A 17,544-nucleotide genomic window follows, 5' to 3' on the forward strand; every position below is an offset into this window, starting at 1 on the left:
AGAGGCTCCGCAAAGGCTAATTTCTCGATTAGGTCCTTTACACAAATATAGCTATTGTGGATGCATGGGGTGCGATGAGGTTTTATGAGTCTCAGAAGTTTAAAGGGCCTGGACCAGGGTATATAGTTACCTACAAAGCTTCCAGACGTAACGGCTAAGCAATTGGGTCTGACCCCTTGCCTTACCCCTGTGTCCTCCTAGGTGGGTGCTTCGGGGGTCAGTAGCAGCACATAGCTTGCAGCTTCCATGTTATGGTACTGATGTGTAGTGGATGTTTTAATGGTAAGGGGCACTATAATGTGGCATAATCTAATCTGGGTACTCTAATGTAGTGCAGCATAATATTAAGTGGCTTCACTCTATTATTGCACAGTAAGAACTGTGAGCACAACAGTGTGGCTTAATATGAATCAAAGATGCTAAAATGGGGCATATTTATGAATCAGGGCCAAATGGCAAGTCAGTGTGTCATAACACATTCTGGGGACACTATGGCATAATGTGAATTGGGACACTATGTGGCATAATATGTGCTGGCGGCACTACAAAGCGGCATATTGTGAACTATGTCACTAGTGTGGTTTACAAAATAAACAACTTCTGGGGTGCCTCACTAGAAGTATTAGGGGGCCCCTCCAAAATATTGCTATGGGGCTCACAAAATGCAGTCTACACCCCTGGTCCTTTATTTAGTGATTTCCATGCCAACGTAGAACAACAAGTAACAGCATAACATTAATTTATTAGATGTAAAAAAAAATCTAACTGTCAGTGATGAGCTTGAGAAACATAAAACAGAAGTCAGGGCACATACAGGGTTTTACAGGGATAGAAACCAGCATTAACAAGAACATGCTGCTAAGGATTGGCTGCTTCAGACTGAAACACAGACAGGCACTGACTGGGATACAAATAGAAACACAGATATAGACAGGGACATAAAAATTCTGCACTGACTGGGAGTCACATAAATACACTGGCAATGAAATACAGATAAAGGAACGTAGAGAAGACAACAGACACTGGCAGGGACATTGAGGTGCAGACAGGTTTTGACAGGGCCACTCACACAGACATGTATTGACAAAAGCAGATAGATACAGAGGAGGCAACGGGACCCGAGGGTATAGATTTATAGAGACAATATGAGTGTGAGGGAGTGCGAGAAGCCATTTGACTGACGGGCAGATGTTAGTGACTTCATTATTGTTTGTTCTTGCAGCAAGTATATTGAAACTATTTGGCAGATACATCAAAAATAAACGGAAAAAGAAATAAAAGTTTTGCCATCCTACTCTATCATTTCCACATAATACTGAGGGTTTCAGTTTTTCCGTTTGTGAGAGAGAAGCCCATTAAGTATGGGGCCACTATTTTGTACAATATACAATCTTTGCTGGAACAATGGAAGTGGGAATAGAATACAGATTAAATAGTACATGATACCCCTGTGCAAGTCAGCGACACCATTACAACGTCAATAATTCACTGTTGTCATATTTTTGTGATCTTAAAGTTAAAAAGATACAACAACCTCCAAGATATAAATCAAGGGCCAAATGCATGTAATAGGGTATGAGAAGCCGAAAGTGAGAGATTTTGGGAGATCTCATCACAGTTGTCCCCAAATCTGCTCATGCTCTGGAAAATACCAGTTTATAATACACTTCTGTGAAGTCTTCCTTGCCCCGTATACAGCTGTGGCTCCACACTGATTGTAAGAAGGGTGTTGCCGTTGGCCATGATGCCATGCTCACACGCTCCCTGCTGCGGTCCTGGCATCTGTATAATGTAGACACGACCGGCGCATGTGCACAATGAGCTTCGGTACTGCATATGCGCATACCTCCCGCTTCTATGGGCTGCTTCGGCTGCAGTCCACAAAAGTGCCTATACAATGTAGATGACAGGCACTCGGATGGGTGCATGCACAGTATCGGCCTAGGTAGTGCATGTGCGCATACCCCAGGTTCTAGAAGTTAAAGAAGCAACCAGGATGGAGGGAACAACTGCCAATGGGACTGCCTTGGGTGAATGGCAGGTTGGCCTTCCAATAGGAAGTCACTGCCAGGCACAGTGAAGCCAGTGCAGTCTCACAGAATACACAGGAAAGCAATAGAGACATGTACATAGTTTGTAAATAGATGTATTATTCTGAAAGTGATAACTGCTAATGTACAAAGTTGCTGGGCACCATTAACCAGGGCAGCGCCCCTAGGTGCAAGCAGGGTTCTGCAAACTGCTCTCATGATGAACTTGGACCAAGAATTTGCAATTCTATTCCAAACTTCCATTGATTTTGGAAAGAGAATTCACATTTATACTGTATGTGCGTACCTCAATGAGCAGGCGAAAAGGTAGAAGAAATATTTACTTTCATTTAAAATTGTTGGGACTCGGTGCAGAACCTCTGGTACATTGATCCAAATGAATAATCAGGCACTTGGAAGCCGAGATATTTTGAAAGAGGAGACGGCTAAGTGTTGGTTCTGCGCAGGCCTCTTCTTCCCTGTGATGCATGAGACAATGGCACTCTAGCATTGTGTCAGGCTGGTCTACTGCTCATGCTCCTGTCTCCAGGAACTTCTCCACAGCATAAGAGAAGATCTCCGGGAAAATGACCGCTGCACTATTCTCCTGATGATTTCTACCATGGCTGCTGTGCCCACCTTAGAGTGTGTATTGTTGGTACCCTGAACCCAGGATCATGTACCCATTATAGATATGTCAAGTTTTGAGGGGTTTAAATAGCATACTACTGTAATAAGACAATGGGCAAGATGTACTAAGCTTCAAAAAGTGATAAAGTGGAGAGTGATAAACAAGCAGCCAATCACCTCCTACCTGTCTTGTTACAGGCTGGGTTTGAAACATGACAGGTAAGAGCTGATTGGCTGGCTGTTTATCACTCTCCACTTTATCACTTTTTGAAGCTTGATACATCTGGCCCAATGTGTCTAAAAAAAGAGTTAAATTATATGGAACAGGTAGGTGAATGTGTTGTATTGATTTTTTTTTCTTACTTTTTAAAATGATAAATAAAACTGTTTATTCGGTACTACAGTAATGGAAATTACTGAGCAGACATTTTTCTCTGCTATAAAAATGGTAATTTGATGGAAAACACTTACAGGTATTAAATCAGCAGCTTGGTTTATCAATGCGACTAGTTTCCAGAACCAGAGCTATTCATTTACGTGCAAGCCATCACAGTCCTATGCGCATGTACCCAGAGTCGGACTAAACCTCTGTGTAACCCCACCACCACCACCACCACCACAAAATCAGGTAGCGCGTTGGAAAACCCCACTGATCCTGCAGGATGGTTTGTTTCCCTCCCAGGATTAATTTTTTTTAGAAAAGTCACAAAACCTTGGCAAGAGTACAACAAATTGGCAATTATAAATGGCTCTTGCATTTCTGTGTGCATTCATGCAATGTATGTGGGTTTTATGAACCAAATTGATTTGACCACATACAGTAGTATTATCTTAGAGTACTAATGATAATAAATCAATCTCCTTCTGTTTGTTATCTACCTGGTAAGTCGATAAATTAAGTTGGTGTTTGCAGAATGATAATGCTGATGGCCATTTACACTTTTGTCTGCATTTCAGACATGAATAAGGAATGTGCATAATCATCACCAGTGGCGATTTTTACCTATTGGCTGCAGGGCTGCAGCCCCCCAAGGTAAAATCCGCCACTGTAGTGAAGCCAGATGCCGTCTGTGAGACTGCACTGGCTTCACTGTGACTGGCAGTGACTTAAAATTAGAAGTCCAACCTGCCAGTCACAAAGGCAGTCCTTTGTGCGGGCTGCCATGCAAAAACGGCAGATGCGTATGCGCAGTACCTACTGTATATAGGTTCTGCGCACGCGCTGGTCCCGGTGCCTGTAATGCCCCTTTCCCACTGCAGGCTTTACACGGTAAAATGCCGTTTTTTTAGCCTTTTTAAACGGCTAGAGCTGCAGTGGGAAAGCTCCAGGTTGCTTTACCCGGGTAACAAATACCGGTATTTGTTAACCGGGTAAAAAGCATTGTTTTACCCGTGTAAGAGCCGTTTTTTTGGCAATGGGAAAGGGTTTTAAACGGTATTTAGAAATAATAATAAAGGTTAAGAACATGATTGGTGCATGTGATGTTTTTAATGACAGGCAAGGTTTACTAGAGAGTTTAAACGTGTTGCTTTGTGGTTTACACGGGTAAGTGTGAATGGGACATTTACTGCTTTTAAACGGTAATTTACTGTTTAAAAGCTGCAGTGGGAAAGGGTCTTTGTGGCTCTTACCCGGGTAAAGACCCGTTTAAAAAAAACCGGTCTTTACCCGGGTAAGCAGTGGGAAAGCAGCATAACTTACATTGTACAAGAGCCGGGACAAAGATTGCTTCTATGGGCTGTTGCCCAAGCAGCCCATAGAAGTTGACTGCATGCCAAGTACACGTGTGTACTGCGCATGCGCCAGTCCCGGCGCCTGTGACTCATCACATCACAGGGGCCGGGGATGGGACAGGAGAGAAGGCAGCAGCAGCGGCGGCGACAGGGGGAGGGGGGTGCCTCAATTGCGGCACCCCCACTGCGGCCAGAGGCAGCCCCCCTCCCCAATAAGGTACGAGCCGCCGCTGATCATCATCTATATATATGTCTAGTGTCCATTTGTCTGTCTCCGAAACACTGCCATCTGTTGACAGCGAGTGAAACTACATGTCTTTCTCTCTCACACATGCACAAACACAGAGGAAATCACAAGGTAGCAGACTAGCTTTTGATGCATTTGCTTGGATTTCAAGTGCTTTACCAAATTTTCCAACACATATGTGAAAACTATTTTTGTGAAAACTAGTCATACTAGCTTCTTCCAATAAGCCAGCATTATGTTCTATAATATTTTTATACCTATGTTCTATTATATTTTTATACCATACTTCCAGTGCCAAGAATTAACTTCCAGAATTGTTTCAACAGGCTGGACAGCTGGTCTGACTTGACCACTTACACACTTTGTAATATAATTTTCCCTATACTTATCTGTACTTCCTTCTTCTTAAATATTAATAATTAAAAAGCAGAGAGGCAGTTTATGCTGTAATATTATTTGGGGCATATTGGAACAATATTTAGGTGCTTGGTTGCTATCTGATCACAATATACTTTTCCAATAAATGAAAGCATTATTGGGTCTTCTTGCTTGTATATAGCAATTTTCTTGATCATATTAATAGAGTTGCTTTTGATAGAACATAGATAAATAAAGATAGATATGTAGATGACATTATCTCCAAGCCCCAGAAAGTCTGTCTCTCCCCACACTGTAAACAGTTAGATGACCTGGGTTACCTGATTAGATCAAGCCTTCCCCGGGTCCTTCTCAGTACCATCCTGGGGGTTCAGTATGATTTGCCGGCAGCCGGGATCCTGGTGGTCCCAATCCTGACAACGGGATTCCATATGCCGGAATGCCAGCAGGGGAGCACAATGAGGCCTCTTGTGTGCTCACTGTGCTTGCCACAATGCAGTACGGTGGTTCCCTTTGCTTGCCACAATGTTCTATTCCCACTCTGTGGGGGTCATGGACCCCCACAAGGAAGACTAGACCCCGTGTGCTGGGATTTCGGCTAGGGGTAATGTCGGCTGTCAGGATTTTGCTGTCGGCATCTTGACCACCGAAAACCTGACTATCGTCATAGTAACTACATCCCATACCGAGTACCTAACCAGAAATGATTCCAGGGTCGGAATATAAATAAAGTGTTCATCTCGAACCCTGGATCCTGGGGCCTGATTCACACCTGATCGTTGGGCTGCCATAGTTCAGAGCCCAGTGAGCAGGTAAACTCTACCACACACCGCCCCTCATGATTGAAATCCTGTCCATGTTCACGGCTGCATTCACAGCCGCCCCAAAAAGGCCACAGGCTATCAATCACCCTGCAAGCAGCCAGGGAAGGCTAGTCTTTGCTGGCTGTCTTTGCATGTGCGGACGTCTGATAATCATTCATGCTGCAAATTCACAGCACAAGCCCATAGAGCTGAATATGACACCCAAGGAAAATGGCCCATGCATGCACTCTAAAATAAATGGGCGTATTCACAGAATCTGCATTGTGATTAAGGCCCTTATTCTGGTTCACCAAACAAACACAATTTGAGTCACAGACTTATCCGGCGCTTTGTAGCGTGTTTCTTCTGCTGAAATTCTTTCAGCACATACTCCACATGTAGGGAATATAAACAGAATCTCTCATGGTGTAGTACCACATGTAACAAATTTATTACATAAGAGACATAACGTTTAAAACAATTAAAACAATTGAACATAAAAGTGTATCCTCCGTTGTCAGCATATAAAGGGGGTAATTACCAGATCCAAGGGAACTGTAGACGCACAGTTCAAATGAGCATGTTATTCAAATTCTCTGGAGTCAGGATACCGGTTCTCCTTTTCTCCTCTGTTGTGCCGTCCTGTTCCCCAAGCATCTGGATCCCTCCTTCTGTTTAGCTGCTCTTTTCCTGTGCTTCCCTGCTCCAGGGAAGCACAGGAGAAGAGCATTTTCTCCCGCATGGAGAGGGTCAGCATCCAAGGCATAAACTGGATTAAAAGAGATGACAGACATTGCCTACAATAGAAGCACGCAGCGCCTAGATTGCATTCAGGCGTCTGCGGTGCTATGGTAACCCTGGACGCTGGAAAACACGTGACAACGCCAGCGACAGGAAGCCGGCAGCCGCAGAGAGGATTGTGGGACTTGTAGGATTCAACTGTCTAGTAATCCAACCGCGCTGCCGGAGTTCATTAGGATTGGCTAACACGGATTTAAAAGTCAGGTGCAGCGGGCAAAATACACACCTTGATAAAGTCCCCAGACGGTGAGGAAACGCGTCGGTGGTGGAGCCCGCACCGAATACCCGTTGTGCAGCTAAACAGAAGGAGGGATCCAGACGCTTGGGGAACAGGACGGCGCAACAGAGGAGAAAAGGAGAACCGGTATCCTGACTCCAGAGAATTTGAATAACATGCTCATTTGAACTGTGCGTCTACAGTTCCCTTGGATCTGGTAATTACCCCCTTTATATGCTGACAACGGAGGATACACTTTTATGTTCAATTGTTTTAATTGTTTTAAACGTTATGTCTCTTATGTAATAAATTTGTTACATGTGGTACTACACCATGAGAGATTCTGTTTATATTCCCTACATGTGGAGTATGTGCTGAAAGAATTTCAGCAGAAGAAACACGCTACAAAGCGCCAGATAAGTCTGTGACTCAAATTGTGTTTGTTTGGTGGTTTTGGTGGAGGTTTATAAGGAGAGCCTTTTTTCTGAAGTTGTGGACTATTCTGGTCGCTATTTGCGCACATCGACTATCCTGTATAATACACACAGCCTTATTCTGGTTCACTCACAAAGGGTAAACTCCTTCTCAAATGGACAAAAACCATGTGCAATGCAGGTGGGGCGGATGTAACATGTGCAGAGAGTCACTCCCCCCCCCCCCCCCCACACACATGGTTTTGTCCATTTAAGCAGGAATTCACCTTTGTGAGTGAACCAGAATAAGGGCCTAAATGTAAATCAAGGAAGCTTGCTTTCGGGTAGTGAAATCTGGTGCAAGTTGCATTTTATGATGCAAGTTGCATCTGCTTGGAGAATTTGACTAAAACAAACCCACACATACTGTAATCAGAAATTGTCATCAAGGGTCCCATCCTTCGCATGGATGGCCCAGCATGAGAACTTTGGGAGCTAAAAAGAAACTACCATAAAATGAAACCACCGGACACCACTCTAAAGATAAGTGATGCGCCCCACAGCAAACCAAGCCGCGCACTGTTCTTCTAGTGAAGGTATTGCTGCAACCCAAGACAACTGTATGTTTATATCTGCCGTACTTAGAAAAATGGAATGTCTTTTCACAGGTTATTCCATCATATGTAGGCAGACTGTAGGACTGTGGAACTACAAGTGCAAGCGCCTACTGTAGGAATGCTTAGAACTGTACTTCTGGGAAAACTGTGTAGCTACAGTTTACTTCAGCACAAGGCTGCATGTATCATATACTGTAGGGCCTTATAGGATAATTATATACATGCCCAGTAAGCATGTCACATCTTTCAGGGTAATGTATAAGTAGATTATATTATATATGTTCACAAACACCCAAACAGCAAACAATTCTGCATATGGCTCAACCTTAGCATCCAGCAAGAATCATTACATTAAACAACTGGTCTCTCCATTCTGGTTACATTCCATGTATAGTTTGTCCTCAACAAAAAAATGTTCACTATTAGTTGCCTAAAAGATACTCTTAATAAGGTTGCTCAAAAACCACTTATCTATAGTTTTTCTTTTTAATTATCTAAAGTTAAATTGAATGATAAGTTATACATACTGAGGGAAGTCTAATAAGCATTACATTTGTACTCCTTTATAAAACAAGAGTACATATGTAATGCTCAGAAGACTGCATTGCTGAGATGCTTCATGACTGGAGTAGATCTCATTCTCCCAGGTAATGTGGGTGGAGTCAGTATGCAAACAAGCTCCAGGCTGCTGTATACAGTTTATCACGGTCTGAATAATAATTAGCACTAGACCAAAGAGACCAATATGAACCAACTGTGAGAGGTGATATTGGGTCACATACATTAACCAACTGTACAGTACGAGCAAAGATTCTGACTAAGTAGCTTTGCATATATCATATCATGTTTACTCATGTTTTAGTTTAGAATGCAATCTCTGAGCAGGTTTCCTTATTGGACTATGCATGTACGTAGATTTTACTAATGGTAAATAAAAATAATGATACAGTGCATTAAGTAATATATTAAAAGTGCATATGGATTAATTATCATTACTATTAGTACTAATCACATAAAATTGTATCTTGCACAGATAACTTTTGACAGCAGCTAACATTCTAAAATATAGGATTATAGGAGTTGTATTTTTTAGGCTACTTGCACCCTAGTGGCTGCCTGTCTTAAACAGAGTTAACCCCTCATGTACTGCATGCTGTACAAACGACTGTCAGTGAATACAAAGTGTTACCCATTGTAACATGCACTTTCATTTTACTCATTATCTGGCATAATCTGGAACCAATAATTTATATTAAATCGTTCCAAACTCATCTCTGAGGTCGGCAGGGATGCTGCAGACGCCTTCCAGATAAAACAGTGGGCAAATAATGATAATAATACTATATATAGATTACATGATGTCCCCAGCCTGCAATTCTGTGTGTGCAACTATTGATTTCATGTCATGAATATCCCTTAACTTCGGAGCATCCCCCTCCATAAAAAGTATACAAACTATACAATCAATTATCAGAAAGTTACAAATCGATTATGCATCCTGCATAACTTAATAACTATTATGGAAATAAATAAATAAATAAATAAATAAAAGAGAGCCTGTGCTGCAGAACAGGGTTTAGCACAAATTTAAACAGTGTCTGTCAGTCACCGGTAACAAGTTCCTCCTAGTACTATAAAGTCATAGGAGAAACGCTTGGGGACAATCCCTCCGTGTCCCCAGGGGGGGATATGACAGTGGGGCAATAGGAAAACACTCACCGCTAGTACCAGGTCCGCAGTGATACAGGCAGCGAGCACCAGGCAGATTCTGCAAAGCAAACACAATATAACATATTACACCTTGGTGGGGGACATGACTAGCCACCCAGCACCACTCTTATCAATGTTAATGCACGGCCATCGTACTCACCGGGTTACCATGTCCCCTGATCTGTAAAGGGCAGTCTGCCCCCCCGCTTTCCTCTGAAGTTACAGTGGTCTGTGCTGGGGGCTCATTGGAAGCCTCTTGTCGGAGCTCTGGAAAGTAAGTCTGGCGGGGGTGTCCCACAGGAAACTGCAACAGAGACAGAAAGTGCACAGAGGGTTACACACTGCGGCCGGGCTCCAGCAGAACACACGGGGTTACTGGTACTGTGCTGCGGCACAATAGTGGCTTCTGCGAGTACCTGCACAGCCTCAGAGAAGGAGCAGGGATCGGACCCATGCACAGTGCAGGCTGCTGCTGCTGTTACTGCTGCTGAGATTAGGCATGGAGGAAGGGGGCGGGGCCAGGGCTTGTCAGTCACAACTTCAGCACTCTATCTAGCCTCATCATCATCAGACATAAGAATGCACTCCGCAAAATATACTGTACAAGTTATATTTGGGAACTATTGTATGTATGTATGTATGTATCTATACATATAGATATATCTATAGATCGAGAGAGAGAGAGAGAGAGAGATTGACCCTAATATCAGTGCTTTAATAGTTTTGTATTGTTTTATTATTTAAACAATTACTACAAAGACAAAATAAATAATTTTTCTATTTGATTTCGTTTGGTTTTGCTAAATTAATCTTGTTGGTGTGTGATATTATGCAGCTTGGACAGTGTGTAATATTCTGCAGTTTGGCCAGAGTGTAATATTTTGCAGTTTGGGAAGTGTGTCAGTTTTTCTAGGATATAACAAAAGCAAATTTATACTGCAACAAATGTTTCCACAAGTCCAATACATTTTACAGAACACTATATTACAAATCCATTGCTCAGGACCAAAATCACTATAAATCAATGAATTACCTTTATAAAAAAAAAAATGTTACCAAATTAACAAATAATGACATGTTTATCCACATATATCTATTTAACAAAATGGTCTTAATTGCTCAGTAAAGGGCAAATATTAGTTTTTAATTACAGGGTAAAGTAAGCAGGGTCCATCCGCAGGCAAATAAGTTCCACTCTTCATGGCATGCTGTCTCTGTATTAGATAGGGGGCGGGGGTGGGTGTTGGGGGGTGGGGTGTTTGTTGCTGGAGGAGGGGGGTCACTATCATCAGAAAAAAATCCAAGGAGTTTATCCATTAATTTTGCGAAAAGACAGCAGAGAGGCCACAGCTATCAGGGAGCAGATTTCTTTAGCCTAGGGAAAAGTTAGGGCGGAAGGATTCATTTAGGGAAAGTAGTCCGTCCCCTAACTTCAGTACGGAAAAGTTTGCAGATCTTTGCAGAAGGCAGCAGGAGTTGTAGTCTGGGCTTGGGGTGGCCCCTTTCAGTATATGCTGCCGCATCTTCTCTCCCTTGGCATTCAGCATAATATGTCAGATCCTCAGTGTTTGCTTTGTAGCTGGAGCCGGTGTTAAGTCATCTCAGGGGGTGCTTGAAGAATGAAGTTGGGGCATTTGCAGAGTTTGCCCAGACTGGCTGTCCTAGTTCTGCTGCTGGTGCACTGGGTACAGAATGCAGGATCTGCGGTAAGTACACCTCTCCCTCCACTCTCCTTTGCTTTGCATGAACCCATCTATGTTAGAACTGTGTACTGATCAGCCACTCTCTTTTATTTATAAACCCTGTAACTGAACCCTCTGTGATTCTAACAAACTGTTTAAAAATAGTGGATTGTGACCTCACCAAAGCAAGTAGAGGCACAAGTTATTTTTGTCATTTAATAAAATGTCACAATTGGCACATGCTTATATATTTATTTTAAATATTTGAAACTAAAGTTGAGGATGTTATAGATTTATTTTTATTAATGCATTACCACATGCTGACAGTTCTCACCACAGTGTCCATTGACTAAAAAGAAATACACTACAACTGACCATGTTTCTTTTGAATGACCAATGCTGGTTTTTCTCTGGCTGTTATGCAGGGTATTCCTGACTTAGTGCACTGTAACTTGCACTTTTAGCACTGCCTGGAGCTGGCTGCAGGAATCAGTGACCCCTAGGACATGGGGCTCAGTGTGTGCCTGTCTTGTTCTTCCTACATGCCTTTATCCTTCCTTATACTGACTTGTGATCCACAGGACAAAGAGAAGATCAGTCTTTCCTGAGAAATTGAGAAAAAGGACTGATACACTTCCCCTACCTGTATATACACTGTATTTCTATTGAAGCACTTCCAATACTTGAGATTATTTGTGTTATTATCATGAATAAATGACAGTCCTAGACTAAGTACAGTCTGTAATGGGTGCCCACATCAAACAAGGGTGTGCATTTGTTCTCTGAATGCATAGAGATGCATACACTGATAGTATGTGATAATAAATCACTGTCTGTGATCAGTGAAGGCAGATATCAAAGCATCTTAAGTTGTGAGTGTCAGTCTTGTGTAGTTAGCAGCAACTACATATAAGCTAAGGAACTGGCCAGAAATATTGCTGTGCACAGCTGCTGTTGGAATTCTTATCTACTCTATGCCATATAGGCTTATGGAAGTAAATTGCAGGAGGAGGAGACTCTTACCTGTATGGTACTTCAGATAGCTGAAAGCAGTGCTGCAAAAAGGTTAGGCCTCTAAATGCCACAGGGAAGCATCCTGGAGCAGTTGTAACATGCTGCAAAGATGCAAGAAGACGTAGAACCATTGCAAATGGCACAGGTCATGATATTGTCACTACACAGTGTATAGAATTTAGCATTTTCTCTTTCTACCTTCTATCTCTGCAAGGTTTCAGTGTTGCACAATTTTTTTTTTTTTTTAGCAAACTACAATTCTTACTCTATTGTACACTGGCCACTGATGCTTTGTTAATCTTTTTCAAAGTCATAATCTACTGATTGACATCAACAATGATATGTTACAAAATGAATGATTGCAAACATTATACACTGTTAAGTTGCTCTTTGTTAATTGTCCCAAACAGTCTAAAATCCAATCAGATTGGTTTTGATCCAACAGCTTAGCAGGTAAATTCCATCAGCCTGTGTATGATGTAACCCCCTATGATACAGAGATTTGTGTAGTAACTTCCATTGCAATCCAATCAAATGAGTTCATTGTTATCTCATCACATCTGTCCAATCTTCCTCTTGTGGAATAAAAGCGCTTGCACAGCCAACCTAAATGCAATGATCCAATCTGATCATGTTATAACATGTGCGCATATGATATTACTGAGTTCTCTCAGCATAGCCTGAATTACAAGCATCATAATTCATGTGAAAACATCTCTTATGATAGGGCTGTCTATTTTATGGCCTGTGGACCAGTGGCATTTATTACTCAGTCCGCCTACCCCATAACTTCTAATGCATTAACATCGGTATGTACAATGGCGGAACTTGTGGGTGGTAAACCCAGGTGCAAAAATATGTTTTGGGCCCCATTCCACTGGCAGTGAGTGATAGGGAGTGGCATGGGAATGCAGAGGGTGACAGGGAGAGGCAGAGTGTGACAGGGAAAAATAGTGGGAGACAGGAAGAGGGTGACAGGGGCAGCAGTGGGCCCACATGGGCCCTGGTACAATGCACCTGCTGCACCAATGGTGATTCTACCTCCGGGTATGTATTTCTTTCTAACTTAAGAGCAATAATTGCCCATTTTCTAGCTTTCTAACAAATATAAGGCAATCTGTATTATTAAACACAATATTCAAGACTATGACAAGACAGATGTATTAAGCCTGGTAAAGTAATAAAGCAGTGATAAAATGGAAGGTGATAATGTACCAGCCAATCAACTAATAATGGTCGTTTTTCAAACACAGCTGATTGGATTGGGCATTGTCACCTTCCACTTTATCTCTTTACCAGGCTTAATACATCTACCCCTATGGGAAGTATTTATCAACGCTCAGAAAGAGATAAAATTGTAAGAGATAAAATACAAACCAATCTGCCCCTAACTGTCATTTGTATTAATCAAATCTGCAAACTGTGGGGCTTGTACGTTTTAACGCTCACAATTAAATCACTGAGCTTTGATAAATATAAATACCCCACAACCCCCACCCTATATAATACTCTTGTTTCCTCTGTATCTCAAATGTAATACAGTAGTAATTGGCCAAAGAGGATCTCTTCTGAGACTGTATAAATAAAGGATAATAAAGTATTAATAGAAGTAAAACAAAACCCAAATCAGGGTTCTGTTATATACAATATCATTTTAGTAGTCTCATCATTTTCAGTCCAATGACTGCACCTCATTTCCTGAGTAGGAAGTGATTATTATCTATGTCAGTTACATTACCTTCCCAAAGGGCGTGGGAACAGGAGATGGCACCCGCTACTCACATTTAGGAGGGTATCTATCAAAGCAGGGAGAGTGATAAGTGGTTAAATACCAGCCAATAAGCTTTTGCCTTACAATGTACCCATTTCATATTTGAAAAATAACTGATATGCTGATTGGTTGGTATTTTATCTCTCAAAATTGTATATCTCTGCATGTTTTGATAAATATCCCCCTTATACACACTGATACAAAGTTTGTATGAACTGTGGCATTGATTCTGCCAAAATCTGATAAGATAGAGTGCCATTCAGCCATAAGAAATTCACTAGAAGATACTTCTCCCATCACTAAAAATATATTGCAGATATAACACTCAGTAGGGATGTGCATTGAGCATTGACTTTGAGTTCTTAAGGAATGAATGCACCCAGATGCTGGAGACTTCTTTATATTGGTGCCAGACGTGCACTTGTCTGTATCTCAAGTATATATGGAAGGATGTTTCTTCCAACCATATAAATCCATTGCCTGGTTGTCTACTGTGTATGTTCTTGGTTTGGCACTTCTGGGCTTCAAAACATGTAATGCTAGTTTTTCAACTATGACACGCTGAGCTGTGGACCACTAGTTAGACAGTTTTTAATGTAACTGTCTCCTACCATCATTGGTTGACATTTGTAGTCCATTGAGCTGCAGTTGTTCATAAGCTTTATACTACAGGTTACAGTAGTGCACAGATATCATGATCCTAAACTATTCTCTTCCGCTCAATGTTGCTTTTTGCTGATGATGATTTTCTCTCGGATTTCCATGATGACATCACCTTTGACACCGTCACTCATGAAACATTGCCAAGCTGAGCTGTCTTGGTCACCTGCCAAATGCTGGCCAACCATCACCCCTCTTTCAAAGATACTGAACAACACCAGTGTGGAAGCCCTCGCTTTCAATATATTTGGTGATCCACATACTAATTTAGGCATTTCAGTATTTTGTCTTCCACTGCATGGTTATGCTTTAAAGATGCTCTGTTTTGGATATAGCTGCTGTCCATAATATATAGGAAAAATCAAATCAACTGCATTTGAATATTTGCTGGGTAAATCCTTTCAGTGAAAGTATGCCTATAGTTATAGTTGTCTACTAATATTACTTTGAAACTAACTAAACATGTTCCTAGATGTAAAATATTCAAGACAACATCATTGATTTTCGGCTGTTGTTTCTCTGAAATCCTTGTTTCTTCACATGTTCAGCACTGTCTAGTCTACCTGTTCAATGGAAGTGGATAAGACCATATAACACTGGTTTGTTATTTTCTGGTTCCAGAGTTGCAAGACCAATATAGCATAAATTTAGCGGTTTCATTCCCTGCAAACCTTGGGCAGGGTGTTAAGTGCTAATGAAGTTTTCCTGTTCTCTAGGACACAGGAGCTGCCTAGTACCACTTATATGATATTAGCACATTCCCCAGTAGAAGCTCATCTGCATTAAGAATGCATACATACTGTATCTCTTGTGTAAAACAAGATACATAATGGTCACATCTGCTAGATCTAAATGATTTACAAGAGTCTATTGCTGCTTTCCCACCGCAGGAACGGGTAAAGACCCAGTATTCTTAAATGGGACTTTAAAACGGGTCTGAGCCTGAAACCCCTTTCCCACTGCATGTTGTAAACGGTATTTTACTGGTGAATCACCGTTTTTTGTACCTTTCACATTTAACCCGTTTTGAAAGGTACAAAAACTGTAATTCACCTGTAATATACCACCCATTCCCTGGTACCTGACCTGCCGCCCCCCCCCCCCCGGTACCCACGCTGCCTCCCCTCCCCTGGTACCTCCGCTGCCTCCCCCCCCTACTCCTCTGGTACCACTGCTCGCCCCCCCCCCTCCGGTACCCCCTGCTCGCCTCCCCCCCTTTCCTGGTACCTGGCAGCCTTGGATCCGGGCAGCGCAGTCTGCACTGTCCTCATCTTCACTGGTCACAGGAGCACAGACAGTAAGAGGATAGTGAGGTGGTCTGTGGGCGCATGGTGGCCGTGCAGTGCTGCTGTGTGCGGTGTTGACTTGTTGATGTCCTGAGCCAGTAAATAGAGGGAATCCGGGCAGCGCTGTCTGTGCAGGAGGAAGCGGGTCCATTAGGAGAGTGTGATTTCATCGGCGGGGTCCCTGCTGCAAATGGTAACTAGCGTGATGCTCATTACATATGTGCATATGAATGAGTCGTTTATTACATATGCACATGTAATGAGCGGGCCGCTAGTTCCCATTTGCAGCAGGGACCCCGACAATGAAATCACACCTCCTAATGGACCTGCTTCCTCCCCCTGAGCACAGACCGCGCTGCCCGGATCCACAGGATTGCTGCCAGGTACCAGGGGAGGGGGGGGAGCGGGGGTACCAGGTACCAGGGGAGGGGGGACGGGGGTACCGGCTGCAAGGTACCAGGGGAGGGGGGGCAGGACAGGTACCAGGGGAGGGGGGGAGACCAGTGTAGGATACCATTTAAGACCCTTTCCCACTGCCAAAAAAACGGGTCTTAAACGGGTAAAACACTGCTTTTTACCCGTTTAACAAATACCGGTATTTGTTAAACGGGTAAAGCAACCTGAAGCTTTCCCACTGCAGCTCTGCCCGTTTAAAGGGGCTAAAAAAAAATGGCAAATTACCGTTTAAGAGCTGCAGTGGGAAAGGGGTATCTGAAAATATCTTACATTTTCAACTGCCTGTATTTGCACAGTCTGTGACAATGTCGTGGTGTGTTTACATAATGGAAGACATGGCTTAATCCGCCTCATATTACATTGGTATTGTACATTTTCATTTTCCTCTACACTGTGTCAGGGCATTAGCAAAGTACATGGCACAAGACAACTCTGCAGGGGCGATTTATACTAGTCACCATAGTTTCAAAAGTAGGACAAGAAAACTGGTATCTCACAAATTCCACAGGAATTTACCATTCATATAAATTTGACTATTCAGGGAAATTTCCCACACATCTCATCAACATTTTCTTTATTAAATAATACATGCAAGTTCTCCATATGAGTGACAATTAAAAGCACATTTAATATGCATCTCTAGCTTATATAATGGACATTGTATAATGTATTCTAATTTGATGACATTTTCATAGAAGTAGGTCACTTGAAGCAGCTGAGTTTAGCCTATAGAACAGGGGTTCCCAATAGTTTTTGAATCACGGCACCCTACAGTACAAGAGTTTTTTCACCGCACCGTCACCAGAACTGTTTTTTTCCATAATTAATTAACCATAAATAAGTCTTGGACCACCAACCCGAGGCACCCCTGCCAGTGTCCCGAGGCACCCCAGGGAGCCACAGCACTCAGTTTGGGAACCACTGCTATAGACTATATAAGGAATATTGCACCATATATTGCATTCATGGTGCTAATGGTTGGCTATACCATAATTCTTTATTCTGACAGAATGAAAATATTTATTTATTAACAGTTTCTTATATAGCGCATACATATTACGCAGCGCTTTACAGAGTATAGTTGAACATTCACAT

At 42.3% G+C, this 17,544-nt stretch overlaps 2 protein-coding genes across 5 annotated transcripts in view; one reads left to right on the plus strand and one right to left on the minus strand.

Annotated features, from left to right (window-relative positions):
• The window catches only part of COL4A6 (collagen type IV alpha 6 chain), a 279,946-nt gene extending 269,834 nt beyond the window's left edge, over nucleotides 1-10,112 (minus strand). For all 4 annotated transcript variants that reach the window (XM_083159360.1, XM_083159361.1, XM_083159358.1 and 1 more), the window contains exons 1-3: nucleotides 9,997-10,112; nucleotides 9,741-9,884; nucleotides 9,590-9,638 (exon numbers count right to left, since the gene is read on the minus strand). In XM_083159360.1, the coding sequence (XP_083015486.1) occupies nucleotides 9,590-9,638; nucleotides 9,741-9,751 (60 nt within the window). In that variant the 5' untranslated portion in view covers nucleotides 9,752-9,884; nucleotides 9,997-10,112. The remainder of the gene's footprint in view (nucleotides 1-9,589; nucleotides 9,639-9,740; nucleotides 9,885-9,996) is intronic.
• Nucleotides 10,113-10,902: 790 nt separating this feature from the next.
• The window catches only part of COL4A5 (collagen type IV alpha 5 chain), a 175,710-nt gene continuing 169,068 nt past the window's right edge, over nucleotides 10,903-17,544 (plus strand). The window contains exon 1 of the mRNA XM_083159363.1: nucleotides 10,903-11,286. Within this exon, the coding sequence (XP_083015489.1) occupies nucleotides 11,200-11,286 (87 nt within the window). The 5' untranslated portion in view covers nucleotides 10,903-11,199. The remainder of the gene's footprint in view (nucleotides 11,287-17,544) is intronic.

This window comes from Crinia signifera, chromosome 9, assembly GCF_055691185.1.
Source record: "Crinia signifera chromosome 9, ASM5569118v1, whole genome shotgun sequence".
NCBI lineage: Eukaryota > Metazoa > Chordata > Amphibia > Anura > Myobatrachidae > Crinia > Crinia signifera.